Genomic DNA, 15,521 nt, shown 5'->3' with positions numbered 1-15,521 from the left:
ATAATGACCTGTCATTGATTTAGGGAGGGAGGGAGGGAGGGACTAGTAACCCGTGGTGCTGTGGATGGTAACCGTGGAAACAGAACTCAGTAGATTTATCCTACCTGTTGTCCAGACGCCTCTCCTTCTAAGGCTGCATCCCAAATGGATCCCTAGACAGACTGATGCCTAGTCTCCGTGGAAACCATGTCGTTGTTACAGTAACATCAGCAGGAGAAGAAAGTAACCTTGGAGTGCATCCAAAATGGTACCCTATTCCCTATATCAAATAAAAATGTATGACTCACATGCGCCAAATACAACAGGTGTAGTAGACCTCACAGTGAAATGCTGAATACAACAGGTGTAGTAGACCTTACAGTGAAATGCTGAATACAACAGGTGTAGTCCTTACAGTGAAATGCTGAATACAACAGGTGTAGTAGACCTTACAGTGAAATGCTGAATACAACAGGTGTAGTAGACCTTACAGTGAAATGCTGAATACAACAGGTGTAGACCTTACAGTGAAATGCTGAATACAACAGGTGTAGTAGACCTTACAGTGAAATGCTGAATACAACAGGTGTGGTAGACCTTACAGTGAAATGCTGAATACAACAGGTGTAGTAGACCTCACAGTGAAATGCTGAATACAACAGGTGTAGTAGACCTCACAGTGAAATGCTGAATACAACAGGTGTGGTAGACCTTACAGTGAAATGCTGAATACAACAGGTGTGGTAGACCTTACAGTGAAATGCTGAATACAACAGGTGTAGTAGACCTCACAGTGAAATACTGAATACAACAGGTGTAGTAGACCTCACAGTGAAATGCTGAATACAACAGGTGTAGTAGACCTTACAGTGAAATGCTGAATACAACAGGTGTGGTAGACCTTACAGTGAAATGCTGAATACAACAGGTGTGGTAGACCTCACAGTGAAATGCTGAATACAACAGGTGTAGTAGACCTTACAGTGAAATGCTGAATACAACAGGTGTAGTAGACCTTACAGTGAAATGCTGAATACAACAGGTGTAGTAGACCTCACAGTGAAATGCTGAATACAACAGGTGTAGTAGACCTTACAGTGAAATGCTGAATACAACAGGTGTAGTAGACCTCACAGTGAAATGCTGAATACAACAGGTGTAGTAAACCTCTCAGTGAAATGCTGAATACAACAGGTGTAGTAGACCTCACAGTAAAATGCTGAATACAACAGGTGTAGTAGACCTCTCAGTGAAATGATGAATACAACAGGTGTAGTAGACCTCACAGTGAAATGCTGAATACAACAGGTGTAGTAGACCTCACAGTGAAATGCTGAATACAACAGGTGTAGTAGACCTCACAGTGAAATGCTTACTTATGAGCCCTTAACCAACAATGCAGTTTAATTTAAAAAATGTATAAAATGAATAAGAAATAAAAGTAACAAGTAATTAAAGAGCAGCAGTAAAATTGCAAGACTATGTACAGGGGAGTAAAGGTGCAGAGTCAATGTGCAGGGCGACGGTTAGTTGAGGTAATATGTACATGTATGTAGGTAGAGTTAATTAAGTGACTATGCATAGATGACGACAACAGAGAGTAGCAGCAGTGTAGAAGAGGGAGGGTGGCAATGCAAATAGTCTGGGTAGCCATTTGATTAGCTGTTCAGGAGTCTTATGGCTTGGGGGGTAGAAGCTGTTTGGAAGCCTCTTGGACCTAGACTTAGTGCTCCGGTACCGCTTACCGTGTGGTAGCAGAGAGAACAGGCTATGACTCAGGCAGGAAGCTTGGCCCCAGTGATGTACTGGGCCATACGCACTACACTCTGTAGTGCCTTGCGGTCGGAGGCTGAGCAGTTGCCGTACCAGGCGGTGATGCAACCAGTCAGGATGCTCTCGATGGTGCAGCTGTAGAACCTTTTGAGGATCTGAGGACCCATGCAAATCTTTTTAGTTTCCTGAGGGGAAATAGGTTTTGTCGTGCCCTCTTCACGACTGTCTTGGTGTGTTTGGACAGTGTTAGTTTGTTGGTGATGTGGACAACAAGGAACTTGAAGCCCTCAAATATAGTGCAGTACTTTGGCCCTATGAGCCCTGGCTAGAAGTAGTGCAGTATTTATTTTATTTTACCTTTGTTTAACCAGGCAAGATCAGTTAAGAACAAATTCTTATTTTCAATGACGGCCTAGGAACAGTGGGTTAACTGCCTGTTCAGGGACAGAACAACAGATTTGTACCTTGTCAGCTCGGGGGTTTGAACTTGCAACCTTCCGGTAACCTTCCGGTTACTAGTCCAACGCTCTAACCACTAGGCTACCCTGTCGCCCCAGGGTAGCCTAGTGGTTATGAAGAGAACAGTGTAGAACATGGCGATGCGTGAAACTTACCTCGGCGTGAGCCGTGTCAGGAGAAAGTGCTACTCACCAAGGAAGCAGCGTCCTTTACACTGCTGCCCAGTTGTTCTGCCTGTGTGAGGCAGGATGTGAAATCTGATACCACTTGAAGCCGGCATGTCCCTCCTAACATTTTCATTCGTTTGTCCGACTGTCCATCAAACCCTGGTTGAATCCTACATCACCACTAACAATACATATGCCTGGAATCCTACATCACCACTAACAGCACATATGCCTGGAATCCTACATCACCACATCACCACTAACAACACATATGCCTGGAATCCTACATCACCACTAACAACACATATGCCTGGAATCCTACATCACCACTAACAACACATATGCCTGGAATCCTACATCACCACTAACAGCACATATGCCTGGAATCCTACATCACCACTAACAACACATATGCCTGGAATCCTACATCACCACTAACAGCACATATGCCTGGAATCCTACATCACCACTAACAACACATATGCCTGGAATCCTACATCACCACTAACAGCACATATGCCTGGAATCCTACATCACCACTAACAACACATATGCCTGGAATCCTACATCACCACTAACAACACATATGCCTGGAATCCTACATCACCACTAACAACACATATGCCTGGAACCCTACATCACCACTAACAGCACATATGCCTGGAATCCTACATCACCACTAACAACACATATGCCTGGAATCCTACATCACCACTAACAACACATATGCCTGGAATCCTACATCACCACTAACAACACATATGCCTGGAATCCTACATCACCACTAACAGCACATATGCCTGGAATCATACATCACCACTAACAGCACATATGCCTGGAATCCTACATCACCACTAACAACACATATGCCTGGAATCCTACATCACCACTAACAGCACATACTGTATTATATATCTAGAATCAGTCATTTCATATGGTTCATGGTGTTATCATGGATTACATATATTATACAGTGCCTTGCGAAAGTATTCTGCCCCCTTGAACTTTGTGACCTTTTGCCACATTTCAGGCTTCAAACATAAAGATATAAAACTGTATTTTTTTGTGAAGAATCAACAACAAGTGGGACACAATCATGAAGTGGAACGACATTTATTGGATATTTCAAACTTTTTTAACAAATCAAAAACTGAAAAATTGGGCGTGCAAAATTATTCAGCCCCCTTAAGTTAATACTTAATAAAAAAATACAGTTTTATATCTTTATGTTTGAAGCCTGAAATGTGGCAAAAGGTCGCAAAGTTCAAGGGGGCAGAATACTTTCGCAAGGCACTGTATATCTAGAATCATTTCAAGCCTTATTCAGATGGTTTTGTTGAATGCAAATCCATCATATAAAACATTTCATATTTGTATAGTTTATTTTATTTATTATATTTGTACTGTGCACTTCAGCTTGTGTCCTGAAAGAGACTACACCTCAGCAATCTATTTCTACCAGAAAGGTGAGATTCTATCTATTTCTACCAGAAAGGTGAGATTCTATCTATTTCTACCAGAAAGGTGAGATTCTACATATTTCTACCAGAAAGGTGAGATTCTACCAGAAAGGTGAGATTCTATCAGAAAGGTGAGGTTCTAACCTTTCTTGGAGTATGCGTGATAAATTAAATAATAACTTTTTGGAGAAGACCTAGATTACATTTTCGGTTGACATGTAGTTACATTTAACTGGCTAGCAAGGCAGAGGTCCTGGTATCGAGCTTCGATGTGATCCGAATCAGAAGGAAGTGCTTCATCGCAAAGCAAGCAGCGTGATGTCCTTTACACAAGCGTAGTACGAGGATAATGAAACACAATGAAGTAGAATGAGAGCATCTGATTGGCTGAGAACAACAAACACTCTGACGGGCGTTGTCATTTTGAATTCCGTACAGTGAGTGCGGAAGAGGTGACATTCAACAAGGACAAGCCACCTGAACTAAAAGCTAACATCTGCACTGAACTAAAAGCTAACATCTGCACTAAACTAAAGGCTAACATCTGCACTGAGCTAGGCCAACATCTGCACTAAGCTAAAGGCTAACATCTGCACTGAGCTAAAAGCTAACATCTGCACTGAGCTAGGCCAACATCTGCACTAAGCTAAAGGCTAACATCTGCACTGAGCTAGGCCAACATCTGCACTAAGCTAAAGGCTAACATCTGCACTGAGCTAAAAGCTAACATCTGCACTGAGCTAAAGACCAACATCTGCACTGAGAGACCCAGTCACGAGCTGCAGTAAATGTAAATGTAGTTCAGTGCAGATGTTAGCCTTTAGCTCAGTACAGATGTTAGCCTTTAGCTTAGTGCAGAAGTGTTATACCTTTAGGGACAGATGTAGAAGTGTTATACCTTTAGGGACAGATGTAGAAGTGTTATACCTTTAGGGACAGATGTAGAAGTGTTATACCTTTAGGGACAGATGTAGAAGTGTTATACCTTTAGGGACAGATGTAGAAGTGTTTATACCTTTAGGGACAGATGTAGAAGTGTTATACCTTTAGGGACAGATGTAGAAGTGTTATACCTTTAGGGACAGATGTAGAAGTGTTATACCTTTAGGGACAGATGTAGAAGTGTTTATACCTTTAGGGACAGATGTAGAAGAGATATACCTTTAGGGACAGATGTAGAAGTGTTATACCTTTAGGGACAGATGTAGAAGTGTTTATACCTTTAGGGACAGATGTAGAAGAGATATAACTTTAGGGACAGATGTAGAAGTGTTATACCTTTAGGGACAGATGTAGAAGTGTTATACCTTTAGGGACAGATGTAGAAGTGTTATACCTTTAGGGACAGATGTAGAAGTGTTATACCTTTAGGGACAGATGTAGAAGTGTTATACCTTTAGGGACAGATGTAGAAGTGTTATACCTTTAGGGACAGATGTAGAAGTGTTTATACCTTTAGGGACAGATGTAGAAGTGTTATACCTTTAGGGACAGATGTAGAAGTGTTATACCTTTAGGGACAGATGTAGAAGTGTTATACCTTTAGGGACAGATGTAGAAGTGTTTATACCTTTAGGGACAGATGTAGAAAAGATATACCTTTAGGGACATATGTAGAAGTGTTATACCTTTAGGGACAGATGTAGAAGTGTTTATACCTTTAGGGACAGATGTAGAAGAGATATAACTTTAGGGACAGATGTAGAAGTGTTATACCTTTAGGGACAGATGTAGAAGTGTTATACCTTTAGGGACAGATGTAGAAGTGTTATACCTTTAGGGACAGATGTAGAAGTGTTATACCTTTAGCGACAGATGTAGAAGTGTTATACCTTTAGGGACAGATGTAGAAGTGTTATACCTTTAGGGACAGATGTAGAAGTGTTATACCTTTAGGGACAGATGTAGAAGTGTTATACCTTTAGGGACAGATGTAGAAGTGTTATACCTTTAGGGACAGATGTAGAAGTGTTATACCTTTAGGGACAGATGTAGAAGTGTTTATACCTTTAGGGACAGATGTAGAAGAGATATACCTTTAGGGACAGATGTAGAAGTGTTATACCTTTAGGGACAGATGTAGAAGTGTTTATACCTTTAGGGACAGATGTAGAAGAGATATACCTTTAGGGACAGATGTAGAAGTGTTATACCTTTAGGGACAGATGTAGAAGTGTTATACCTTTAGGGACAGATGTAGAAGAGATATACCTTTAGGGACAGATGTAGAAGTGTTATACCTTTAGGGACAGATGTAGAAGTGTTATACCTTTAGGGACAGATATAGAAGTGTTATACCTTTAGGGACAGATGTAGAAGTGTTATACCTTTAGGGACAGATGTAGAAGTGTTTATACCTTTAGGGACAGATATAGAAGTGTTATACCTTTAGGGACAGATATAGAAGTGTTATACCTTTAGGGACAGATGTAGAAGTGTTATACCTTTAGGGACAGATGTAGAAGAGATATACATTTAGGGACAGATGTAGAAGTGTTATACCTTTAGGGACAGATGTAGAAGTGTTTAATCCTTTAGGGACAGATATAGAAGTTTTATACCTTTAGGGACAGATGTAGAAGTGTTATACCTTTAGGGACAGATGTAGAAGAGATATACCTTTAGGGACAGATGTGGAAGTGTTTATACCTTTAGGGACAGATGTAGAAGTGTTTATACCTTTAGGGACAGATGTAGAAGAGATATACCTTTAGGGACAGATGTAGAAGTGTTTAATTCTTTAGGGACAGATATAGAAGTGTTATACCTTTAGGGACAGATGTAGAAGTGTTATACCTTTAGGGACAGATGTAGAAGAGATATACCTTTAGGGACAGATGTAGAAGTGTTTATACCTTTAGGGACAGATATAGAAGTGTTTATACCTTTAGGGACAGATGTAGAAGTGATATACATTTAGGGACAGATGTAGAAGAGATATACATTTAGGGACAGATGTGGAAGAGATATACCTTTAGGGACAGATGTAGAAGAGATATACCTTTAGGCACAGATGTAGAAGAGATATACCTTTAGGGACAGATGTAGAAGAGATATACCTTTAGGGACAGATGTAGAAGTGATATACCTTTAGGGACAGATGTAGAAGAGATATACCTTTAGGGACAGATGTAGAAGTGTTTAAACCTTTAGGGACAGATGTAGAAGTGTTATACCTTTAGGGACAGATATAGAAGTGATATACCTTTAGGGACAGATGTAGAAGTGTTTAATCCTTTAGGGACAGATGTAGAAGAGATATACCTTTAGGGACAGATGTAGAAGAGATATACCTTTAGGGACAGATGTAGAAGAGATATACCTTTAGGGACAGATGTAGAAGTGTTTAATCCTTTAGGGACAGATGTAGAAGAGATATACCTTTAGGGACAGATGTAGAAGAGATATACCTTTAGGGACAGATGTGGAAGTGGCTCTATCTCAACCATTATTTAAATGGTTTCTCTTTCTCCCCTCGTCATGCATTTTTAATCACGTGTATATTTTTGGATGAGCAGGATGAGGAGAAGGAGAGAATGATGAAAAAAGTGAGGGATGGGGAGAGGATAGAGGGGGAAGAGAATAAGTGGAGATAGGACGGGAGACAACAGGACAGAAGAGGAGAGGTTAAGTGAGGAGAATAGAGGATGAGGAGGAACAGAGGGGAGGAGAGGCAACTCGCAGATGAGGAGAGGGGAGTTGAGGATGTGGGGATGGGAAGGGAGGAGAAGATGAGGAGAGGGGAGTTGGGGATGAGGGGTTGGGAGGAGAAGATGAGGAGAGGATGAGGAGAGGGGATGGTTTGTCCCATTGTAGCTACTATTACAGTTCCATATAGTTGTCACGTCGGGGATAACAGTTGTTGACAAATGTAGCATTTTAGCTAAACTTAACCCTGCTGCAAAACCTTAACCTCAGTCTCACAACCTGCCACGTTAGTAATCCCAACCTGCCACGTTAGTAATCCCAACCTGCCACGTTAGTAATCCCAACCTGCCACGTTAGTAATCCCAACCTGCCACGTTAGTAATCCCAACCTGGAGTTCTGGAGTTGGGCTGTTGGGGGTACTGGAGTTCTGGAGTTGGGCTGTTGGAGCTACTGGAGTTGGGCTGTTGGGGGTACTGGAGTTCTGCTGTTGGGGGTTCTGGAGGACTAGAGTTGGGCTGTTGGGGGTTCTGGAGTTCTGGAGTTGGGCTGTTGGGGTTACTGGAATTCTGGAGTTGGACTGTTGGGGGTACTGGAGTTCTGGAGTTGGGCTGCTGGGGGTACTGGAGGACAGGAGTTGGGCTGCTGGGGGTACTGGAGGACTGGAGTTGGGCTGCTGGGGTTACTGGAGTTCTGGAGTTGGGCTGCTTGGGGTACTGGAGTTCTGGAGTTGTGCTGTTGGGGGTAGTGGAGTTCTGGAGTTGGGCTGTTGGGGGTACTGGAATTCTGGAGTTGGACTGTTGGGGGTACTGGAGTTCTGGAGTTGGGCTGCTGGGGGTACTGGAGTTCTGGAGTTGGGCTGCTGGGGGTACTGGAGGACTGGAGTTGGGCTGCTGGGGGTACTGGAGGACTGGAGTTTGGCTGCTGGGGGTACTGGAGTTCTGGAGTTGGGCTGCTGGGGGTACTGGAGTTCTGGAGTTGGGCTGCTGGGGGTACTGGAGTTGGGCTGTTGGGGGTACTGGAGTTCTGGAGTTGGGCTGTTGGGGGTAGTGGAGGACTGGAGTTGGGCTGTTGGGGGTACTGGAGTTCTGGAGTTGGGCTGTTGGGGCTACTGGAGTTGGGCTGTTGGGGGTACTGGAGTTCTGGAGTTGGGCTGTTGGGGGTTCTGGAGGACTAGAGTTGGGTTGTTGGGGGTTCTGGAGTTGGGCTGTTGGGGGTACTGGAATTCTGGAGTTGGACTGTTGGGGGTACTGGAGTTCTGGAGTTGGGCTGCTGGGGGTACTGGAGGACAGGAGTTGGGCTGCTGGGGGTACTGGAGGACTGAAGTTGGGCTGCTGGGGGTACTGGAGTTCTGGAGTTGGGCTGCTGGGGGTACTGGAGTTCTGGAGTTGTGCTGTTGGGGGTACTGGAGTTCTGGAGTTGGGCTGTTGGGGGTACTGGAATTCTGGAGTTGGACTGTTGGGGGTACTGGAGTTCTGGAGTTGGGCTGCTGGGGGTACTGGAGGACTGGAGTTGGGCTGCTGGGGGTACTGGAGGACTGGAGTTGGGCTGCTGGGGGTACTGGAGTTCTGGAGTTGGGCTGCTGGGGGTACTGGAGTTGGGCTGCTGGGGGTACTGGAGTTCTGGAGTTGGGCTGTTGGGGGTACTGGAGTTCTGGAGTTGGGCTGTTGGGGTACTGGAGTTCTGGAGTTGGACTGCTGGGGGTACTGGAGGACTGGAGTTGGGCTGTTGGGGGTACTGGAGTTCTGGAGTTGGGCTGTTGGGGGTACTGGAGTTCTGGAGTTGGGCTGTTGGGGTACTGGAGTTCTGGAGTTGGGCTGCTGGGGGTACTGGAGGACTGGAGTTGGGCTGCTGGGGGTACTGGAGTTCTGGAGTTGGGCTGCTGGGGGTACTGGAGTTCTGGAGTTGTGATGTTGGGGGTTCTGGAGCTCTGGAGTTGGGCTGTTGGGGGTACTGGAGGACCAAGGATGGACTGTGTGGGTTTCTGGAGGACTGGAGTTGGGCTGTTAGGGGTACTGGAGTTCTGGATTTGGGCTGCAGGGGGTACTGGAGGACTGGAGTTGGGCTGTTGGGGGTTCTGGAGGACTGGAGTTGGGCTGTTGGGGGATCTGGAGGACTGGAGTTGGGCTGTTTGGGATCTGGAGGACTGGAGTTGGGATGTTGGGGGTTCTGGAGAACTGGTGTTGGGCTGTTGGGGGTACTGGAGGACTGGAGTTGGGCTGTTGGGGGTTCTGGAGGACTGGAGTTGGGCTGTTGGGGGATCTGGAGGACTGGAGTTGGGCTGTTTGGGATCTGGAGGACTGGAGTTGGGATGTTGGGGGTTCTGGAGAACTGGTGTTGAGCTGTTGGGGGTACTGGAGTTCTGGAGTTGGGCTGTTGGGGGTACTGGAATTCTGGAGTTGGACTGTTGGGGGTACTGGAGTTCTGGAGTTGGGCTGTTGGGTGTACTGGAGTTCTGGAGTTGGGCTGTTGGGTGTACTGGAGTTCTGGAGTTGGGCTGTTGGGTGTACTGGAGTTCTGGATTTGGGCTGCTGGGGGACTGGAGTTGGGCCGTTAGGGGTAGTGGAGGACTGGATTTGGGCTGTTAGGGGTAGTGGAGGACTGACATTGGGCTGTTGGGGGTTCTGGAGACATGGAGTTGGGCTGCTGGGGGTGCTGGAGGCATGGAGTTGGGCTGCTGGGGGTACTGGAGGACTGGAGTTGGGCTGTTAGGGGTAGTGGAGGACTGGAGTTGGGCTGTTGGGGGTTCTGGAGGCATGGAGTTGGGCTGTTGGGGGTTCTGGAGGCATGGAGTTGGGCTGTTGGGGGTTCTGGAGGCATGGAGTTGGGCTGCTGGGGGTACTGGAGGACTGGAATTGGGCTGTTAGGGGTAGTGGAGGACTGGAGTTGGGCTGTTGGGGGTTCTGGAGGCATGGAGTTGGGCTGTTGGGGGTTCTGGAGGCATGGAGTTGGGCTGTTGGGGGTTCTGAAGGACTGGAGTTGGGCTGTTGGGTACTGTAGGACCAAGGATTGGCTGTGTGGGGTTCTGGAGGACTGAAGTTGGGCTGTTGGGGGTTCTGGAGGACTGGCGTTGGGCTGTTGGGGTTCTGGAGGACAGGAGTTGGGCTGTTGGTGGTTCTGGAGGACTGGAGTTGGGCTGTTGGGGGTTCTGGAGGACTGGAGTTGGGCTGTTGGGGGTTCTGGAGGACTGACATTGGGCTGTTGGGGGTTCTGGAGGACAGGAGTTGGGCTGTTGGGGTTCTGGAGGACAGGAGTTGGGCTGTTGGGGGTTCTGGAGGACTAGAGTTGGGCTGTTGGGGGTTCTGGAGGACTGAAGTTGGGCTGTTGGGGGTTCTGGAGGACTGGAGTTGGGCTGTTGGGGGTTCTGGAGTTCTGGAGTTGGGCTGTTGGGGGTACTGGAGTTCTGGAGTTGGGCTGTTGGGGGTACTGGAGTTCTGGAGTTGGCTGTTGGGGGTACTGGAGGACTGGAGTTGGGCTGTTGGGGGTACTGGAGGACTGGAGTTGGGCTGCTGGGGGTACTGGAGTTCTGGATTTGGGCTGCTGGGGGTACTGGAGTTCTGGATTTGGGCTGCTGGGGGTACTGGAGGACTGGAGTTGGGCTGTTAGGGGTTGTGGATGACTGGAGTTGGGCTGTTTGGGGGTTCTGGAGGACAGGAGTTGGGCTGTTGGGGGTTCTGGAGGACTGGAGTTGGGCTGTTGGGGGTTCTGGAGGACAGGAGTTGGGCTGTTGGGGGTTCTGGAGGACTGGAGTTGGGCTGTTGGGGGTTCTGGAGGACTGGAGTTGGGCTGTTGGGGGTACTGGAGGACTGGCATTGGGAAACCCTGAATATTGATTACGGTTCCATTTAGGACACATTCAGACCGTTCTGTCAGTCTGTACTGCACCTATAACTAAAACAGGAAGTGGTATAGAACCCTGGTCTTCTATAACCTATACAGGAAATGGCACAGAACCCTGGTCTTCTATAACCTATACAGGAAATGGCTCAGAACCCAGGTCTTCTATAACCTACACAGGAAATGGCACAGAACCCAGGTCTTCTATAACCTATACAGGAAATGGCTCAGAACCCTGGTCTTCTATAACCTATACAGGAAATGGCTCAGAACCCTGGTCTTCTATAACCTATACAGGAAATGGCTCAGAACCCTGGTCTTCTATAACCTACACAGGAAATGGCTCAGAACCCAGGTCTTCTATAACCTACACAGGAAATGGTACAGAACCCTGGTCTTCTATAACCTATACAGGAAATGGCTCAGAACCCTGGTCTTCTATAACCTATACAGGAAATGGCTCAGAACCCTGGTCTTCTATAACCTACACAGGAAATGGCACAGAACCCAGGTCTTCTATAACCTATACAGGAAATGGCTCAGAACCCTGGTCTGCTATAACCTATATAGGAAATGGCTCAGAACCCTGGTCTTCTATAACCTATACAGGAAATGGCTCAGAACCCTGGTCTTCTATAACCTATACAGGAAATGGCTCAGAACCCTGGTCTTCTATAACCTATACAGGAAATGGTACAGAACCCTGGTCTTCTATAACCTATACAGGAAATGGCTCAGAACCCTGGTCTGCTATAACCTATACAGGAAATGGCACAGAACCCTGGTCTTCTATAACCTATACAGGAAATGGCACAGAACCCTGGTCTTCTATAACCTATACAGGAAATGGCACAGAACCCTGGTCTTCTATAACCTATACAGGAAATGGCACAGAACCCTGGTCTTCTATAACCTATACAGGAAATGGCACAGAACCCTGGTCTTCTATAACCTATACAGGAAATGGCACAGAACCCTGGTCTTCTATAACCTATACAGGAAATGGTACAGAACCCTGGTCTTCTATAAACTATACAGGAAATGGTACAGAACCCTGGTCTTCTATAACCTATACAGGAAATGGCACAGAACCCTGGTCTTCTATAACCTATACAGGTACTGGTACAGAACCCTGGTCTTCTATAACCTATACAGGAAATGGCACAGAACCCTGGTCTTCTATAACCTATACAGGAAATGGCACAGAACCCTGGTCTTCTATAACCTATACAGGAAATGGTACAGAACCCTGGTCTTCTATAACCTATACAGGAAATGGCACAGAACCCTGGTCTTCTATAACCTATACAGGAAATGGCTCAGAACCCAGGTCTTCTATAACCTACACAGGAAATGGTACAGAACCCTGGTCTTCTATAACCTATACAGGAAATGGCTCAGAACCCTGGTCTTCTATAACCTACACAGGAAATGGTACAGAACCCTGGTCTTCTATAACCTATACAGGAAATGGCACAGAACCCTGGTCTTCTATAACCTATACAGGAAATGGTACAGAACCCTGGTCTTCTATAACCTATACAGGAAATGGCACAGAACCCTGGTCTTCTATAACCTATACAGGAAATGGCACAGAACCCTGGTCTTCTATAACCTACACAGGAAATGGCACAGAACCCTGGTCTTCTATAACCTATACAGGAAATGGCACAGAACCCTGGTCTTCTATAACCTATACAGGAAATGGCACAGAACCCTGGTCTTCTATAACCTATACAGGAAATGGCACAGAACCCAGGTCTTCTATAACCTATACAGGAAATGGCACAGAACCCTGGTCTTCTATAACCTATACAGGAAATGGCACAGAACCCTGGTCTTCTATAACCTATACAGGAAATGGCACAGAACCCTGGTCTTCTATAACCTATACAGGAAATGGCACAGAACCCTGGTCTTCTATAACCTATACAGGAAATGGCTCAGAACTCTGGTCTTCTATAACCTATACAGGAAATGGCTCAGAACCCTGGTCTTCTATAACCTATACAGGTACTGGTACAGAACCCTGGTCTTCTATAACCTATACAGGAAATGGCACAGAACCCTGGTCTTCTATAACCTATACAGGAAATGGCACAGAACCCTGGTCTTCTATAACCTACACAGGAAATGGCACAGAACCCTGGTCTTCTATAACCTATACAGGAAATGGCACAGAACCCTGGTCTTCTATAACCTACACAGGAAATGGCACAGAACCCTGGTCTTCTATAACCTATACAGGAAATGGCTCAGAACTCTGGTCTTCTATAACCTACACAGGAAATGGCTCAGAACCTTTTCTCTAATAAACCAGGAAAAACTGCAGCATCTCAGGGATCATATACGTTCAGAGGTAACAGCTGTCTCCACCTTTCCCTCTGATAGACTATCATCATACTGCATTATGGGGCTGTCTCCACCTTTCCCTCTGATAGACTATCATCATACTGCATTATGGGGCTGTCTCCACCTTTCCCTCTGATAGACTATCATCATACTGCATTATGGGGCTGTCTCCACCTTTCCCTCTGATAGACTATCATCATACTGCATTATGGGGCTGTCTCCACCTTTCCCTCTGATAGACTATCATCACACTGCATTATGGGGCTGTCTCCACCTTTCCCTCTGATAGACTATCATCATACTGCATTATGGGGCTGTCTCCACCTTTCCCTCTGATAGACTATCATCATACTGCATTATGGGGCTGTCTCCACCTTTCCCTCTGGTAGACTATCATCATACTGCATTATGGGGCTGTCTCCACCTTTCCCTCTGATAGACTATCATCATACTGCATTATGGGGCTGTCTCCACCTTTCCCTCTGATAGACTATCATCATACTGCATTATGGGGCTGTCTCCACCTTTCCCTCTGATAGACTATCATCATACTGCATTATGGGGCTGTCTCCACCTTTCCCTCTGATAGACTATCATCATACTGCATTATGGGGCTGTCTCCACCTTTCCCTCTGATAGACTATCATCATACTGCATTATGGGGCTGTCTCCACCTTTCCCTCTGATAGACTATCATCATACTGCATTATGGGGCTGTCTCCACCTTTCCCTCTGATAGACTATCATCACACTGCATTATGGGGCTGTCTCCACCTTTCCCTCTGATAGACTATCATCACACTGCATTATGGGGCTGTCTCCACCTTTCCCTCTGATAGACTATCATCATACTGCATTATGGGGCTGTCTCCACCTTTCCCTCTGATAGACTATCATCATACTGCATTATGGGGCTGTCTCCACCTTTCCCTCTGATAGACTATCATCATACTGCATTATGGGGCTGTCTCCACCTTTCCCTTTGATAGACTATCATCATACTGCATTATGGGGCTGTCTCCACCTTTCCCTCTGATAGACTATCATCACACTGCATTATGGGGCTGTCTCCACCTTTCCCTCTGATAGACTATCATCATACTGCATTATGGGGCTGTCTCCACCTTTCCCTCTGATAGACTATCATCATACTGCTTATACTGTACCCATCCTTTGTAATATCCATGTGCCTAGGTAGGTTAGGGGTTTGGGGTCAGAGGTTAAGGGTTGTTTCTAGACAGGGACAACATGAGCATGAGGCTAAAGACCTCATATTGAGATCTCCTCGTACTGAGACCTCCTCATACTGAGACCTCCTCATACTGAGACCTCCTCGTACTGAGACCTCCTCGTACTGAGACCTCCTCGTACTGAGACCTCCTCGTACTGAGACCTCTTCGTACTGAGACCTCCTCGTACTGAGACCTCCTCGTACTGAGACCTCCTCGTACTGAGACCTCCTCGTACTGAGACCTCCTCGTACTGAGACCTCCTCGTACTGAGACCTCCTCGTACTGAGACCTCTTCGTACTGAGACCTCTTCGTACTGAGACCTCCTCGTACTGAGACCTCCTCGTACTGAGACCTCTTCGTACTGAGACCTCCTCGTACTGAGACCTCTTCGTACTGAGACCTCCACATACTGAGACCTCCACATACTAAGACCTCTTCGTACTGAGACCTCTTCGTACTGAGACCTCTTCGTACTGAGACCTCCTCGTACTGAGACCTCCTCGTACTGAGACCTCTTCGTACTGAGACTTCCTCGTACTGAGACCTCCTCGTACTGAGACCTCCTCGTACTGAGACCTCCTCATACTAAGACCTCCTCATACTGAGACCTCCTCA

At 46.3% G+C, this 15,521-nt stretch overlaps 1 protein-coding gene across 1 annotated transcript; it reads right to left on the bottom strand.

Annotated features, from left to right (window-relative positions):
• Positions 1-8,042: 8,042 nt before the first annotated feature.
• LOC135552343 (uncharacterized) lies at positions 8,043-15,314 on the bottom strand. The gene is made up of 6 exons (XM_064983914.1): positions 14,997-15,314; positions 10,942-11,127; positions 10,091-10,724; positions 9,315-10,012; positions 8,597-9,001; positions 8,043-8,219 (listed from the first exon to the last, which is right to left on the bottom strand). The coding sequence occupies exons 1-6, from the start codon at positions 15,312-15,314 to the stop codon at positions 8,043-8,045; spliced, it is 2,418 nt and encodes an 805-aa protein (XP_064839986.1).
• Between the last annotated feature and the right edge of the window lie 207 nt (positions 15,315-15,521).

This window comes from Oncorhynchus masou, chromosome 2, assembly GCF_036934945.1.
Source record: "Oncorhynchus masou masou isolate Uvic2021 chromosome 2, UVic_Omas_1.1, whole genome shotgun sequence".
NCBI lineage: Eukaryota > Metazoa > Chordata > Actinopteri > Salmoniformes > Salmonidae > Oncorhynchus > Oncorhynchus masou.
This window is presented reverse-complemented; position numbering and strand designations above follow the sequence as displayed.

Excerpts from the sequence above, each read along its gene's own strand:
- LOC135552343 (XM_064983914.1), bottom strand. The coding sequence starts at position 15,314 with ATGTGGAGGTCTCAGTACGAAGAGGTCTCAGTACGAGGAGGTCTCAGT. Across the intron at positions 10,725-10,941 it reads AGCCCAACTCCAGTCCTCCA|AACCCCAACAGCCCAACTCC; the intron begins GTACCCCCAACA and ends CCTGTCCTCCAG. Across the intron at positions 9,002-9,314 it reads AGCCCAACTCCAGTCCTCCA|CCCAACTCCAGTCCTCCAGT; the intron begins GTACCCCCAGCA and ends TACCCCCAGCAG.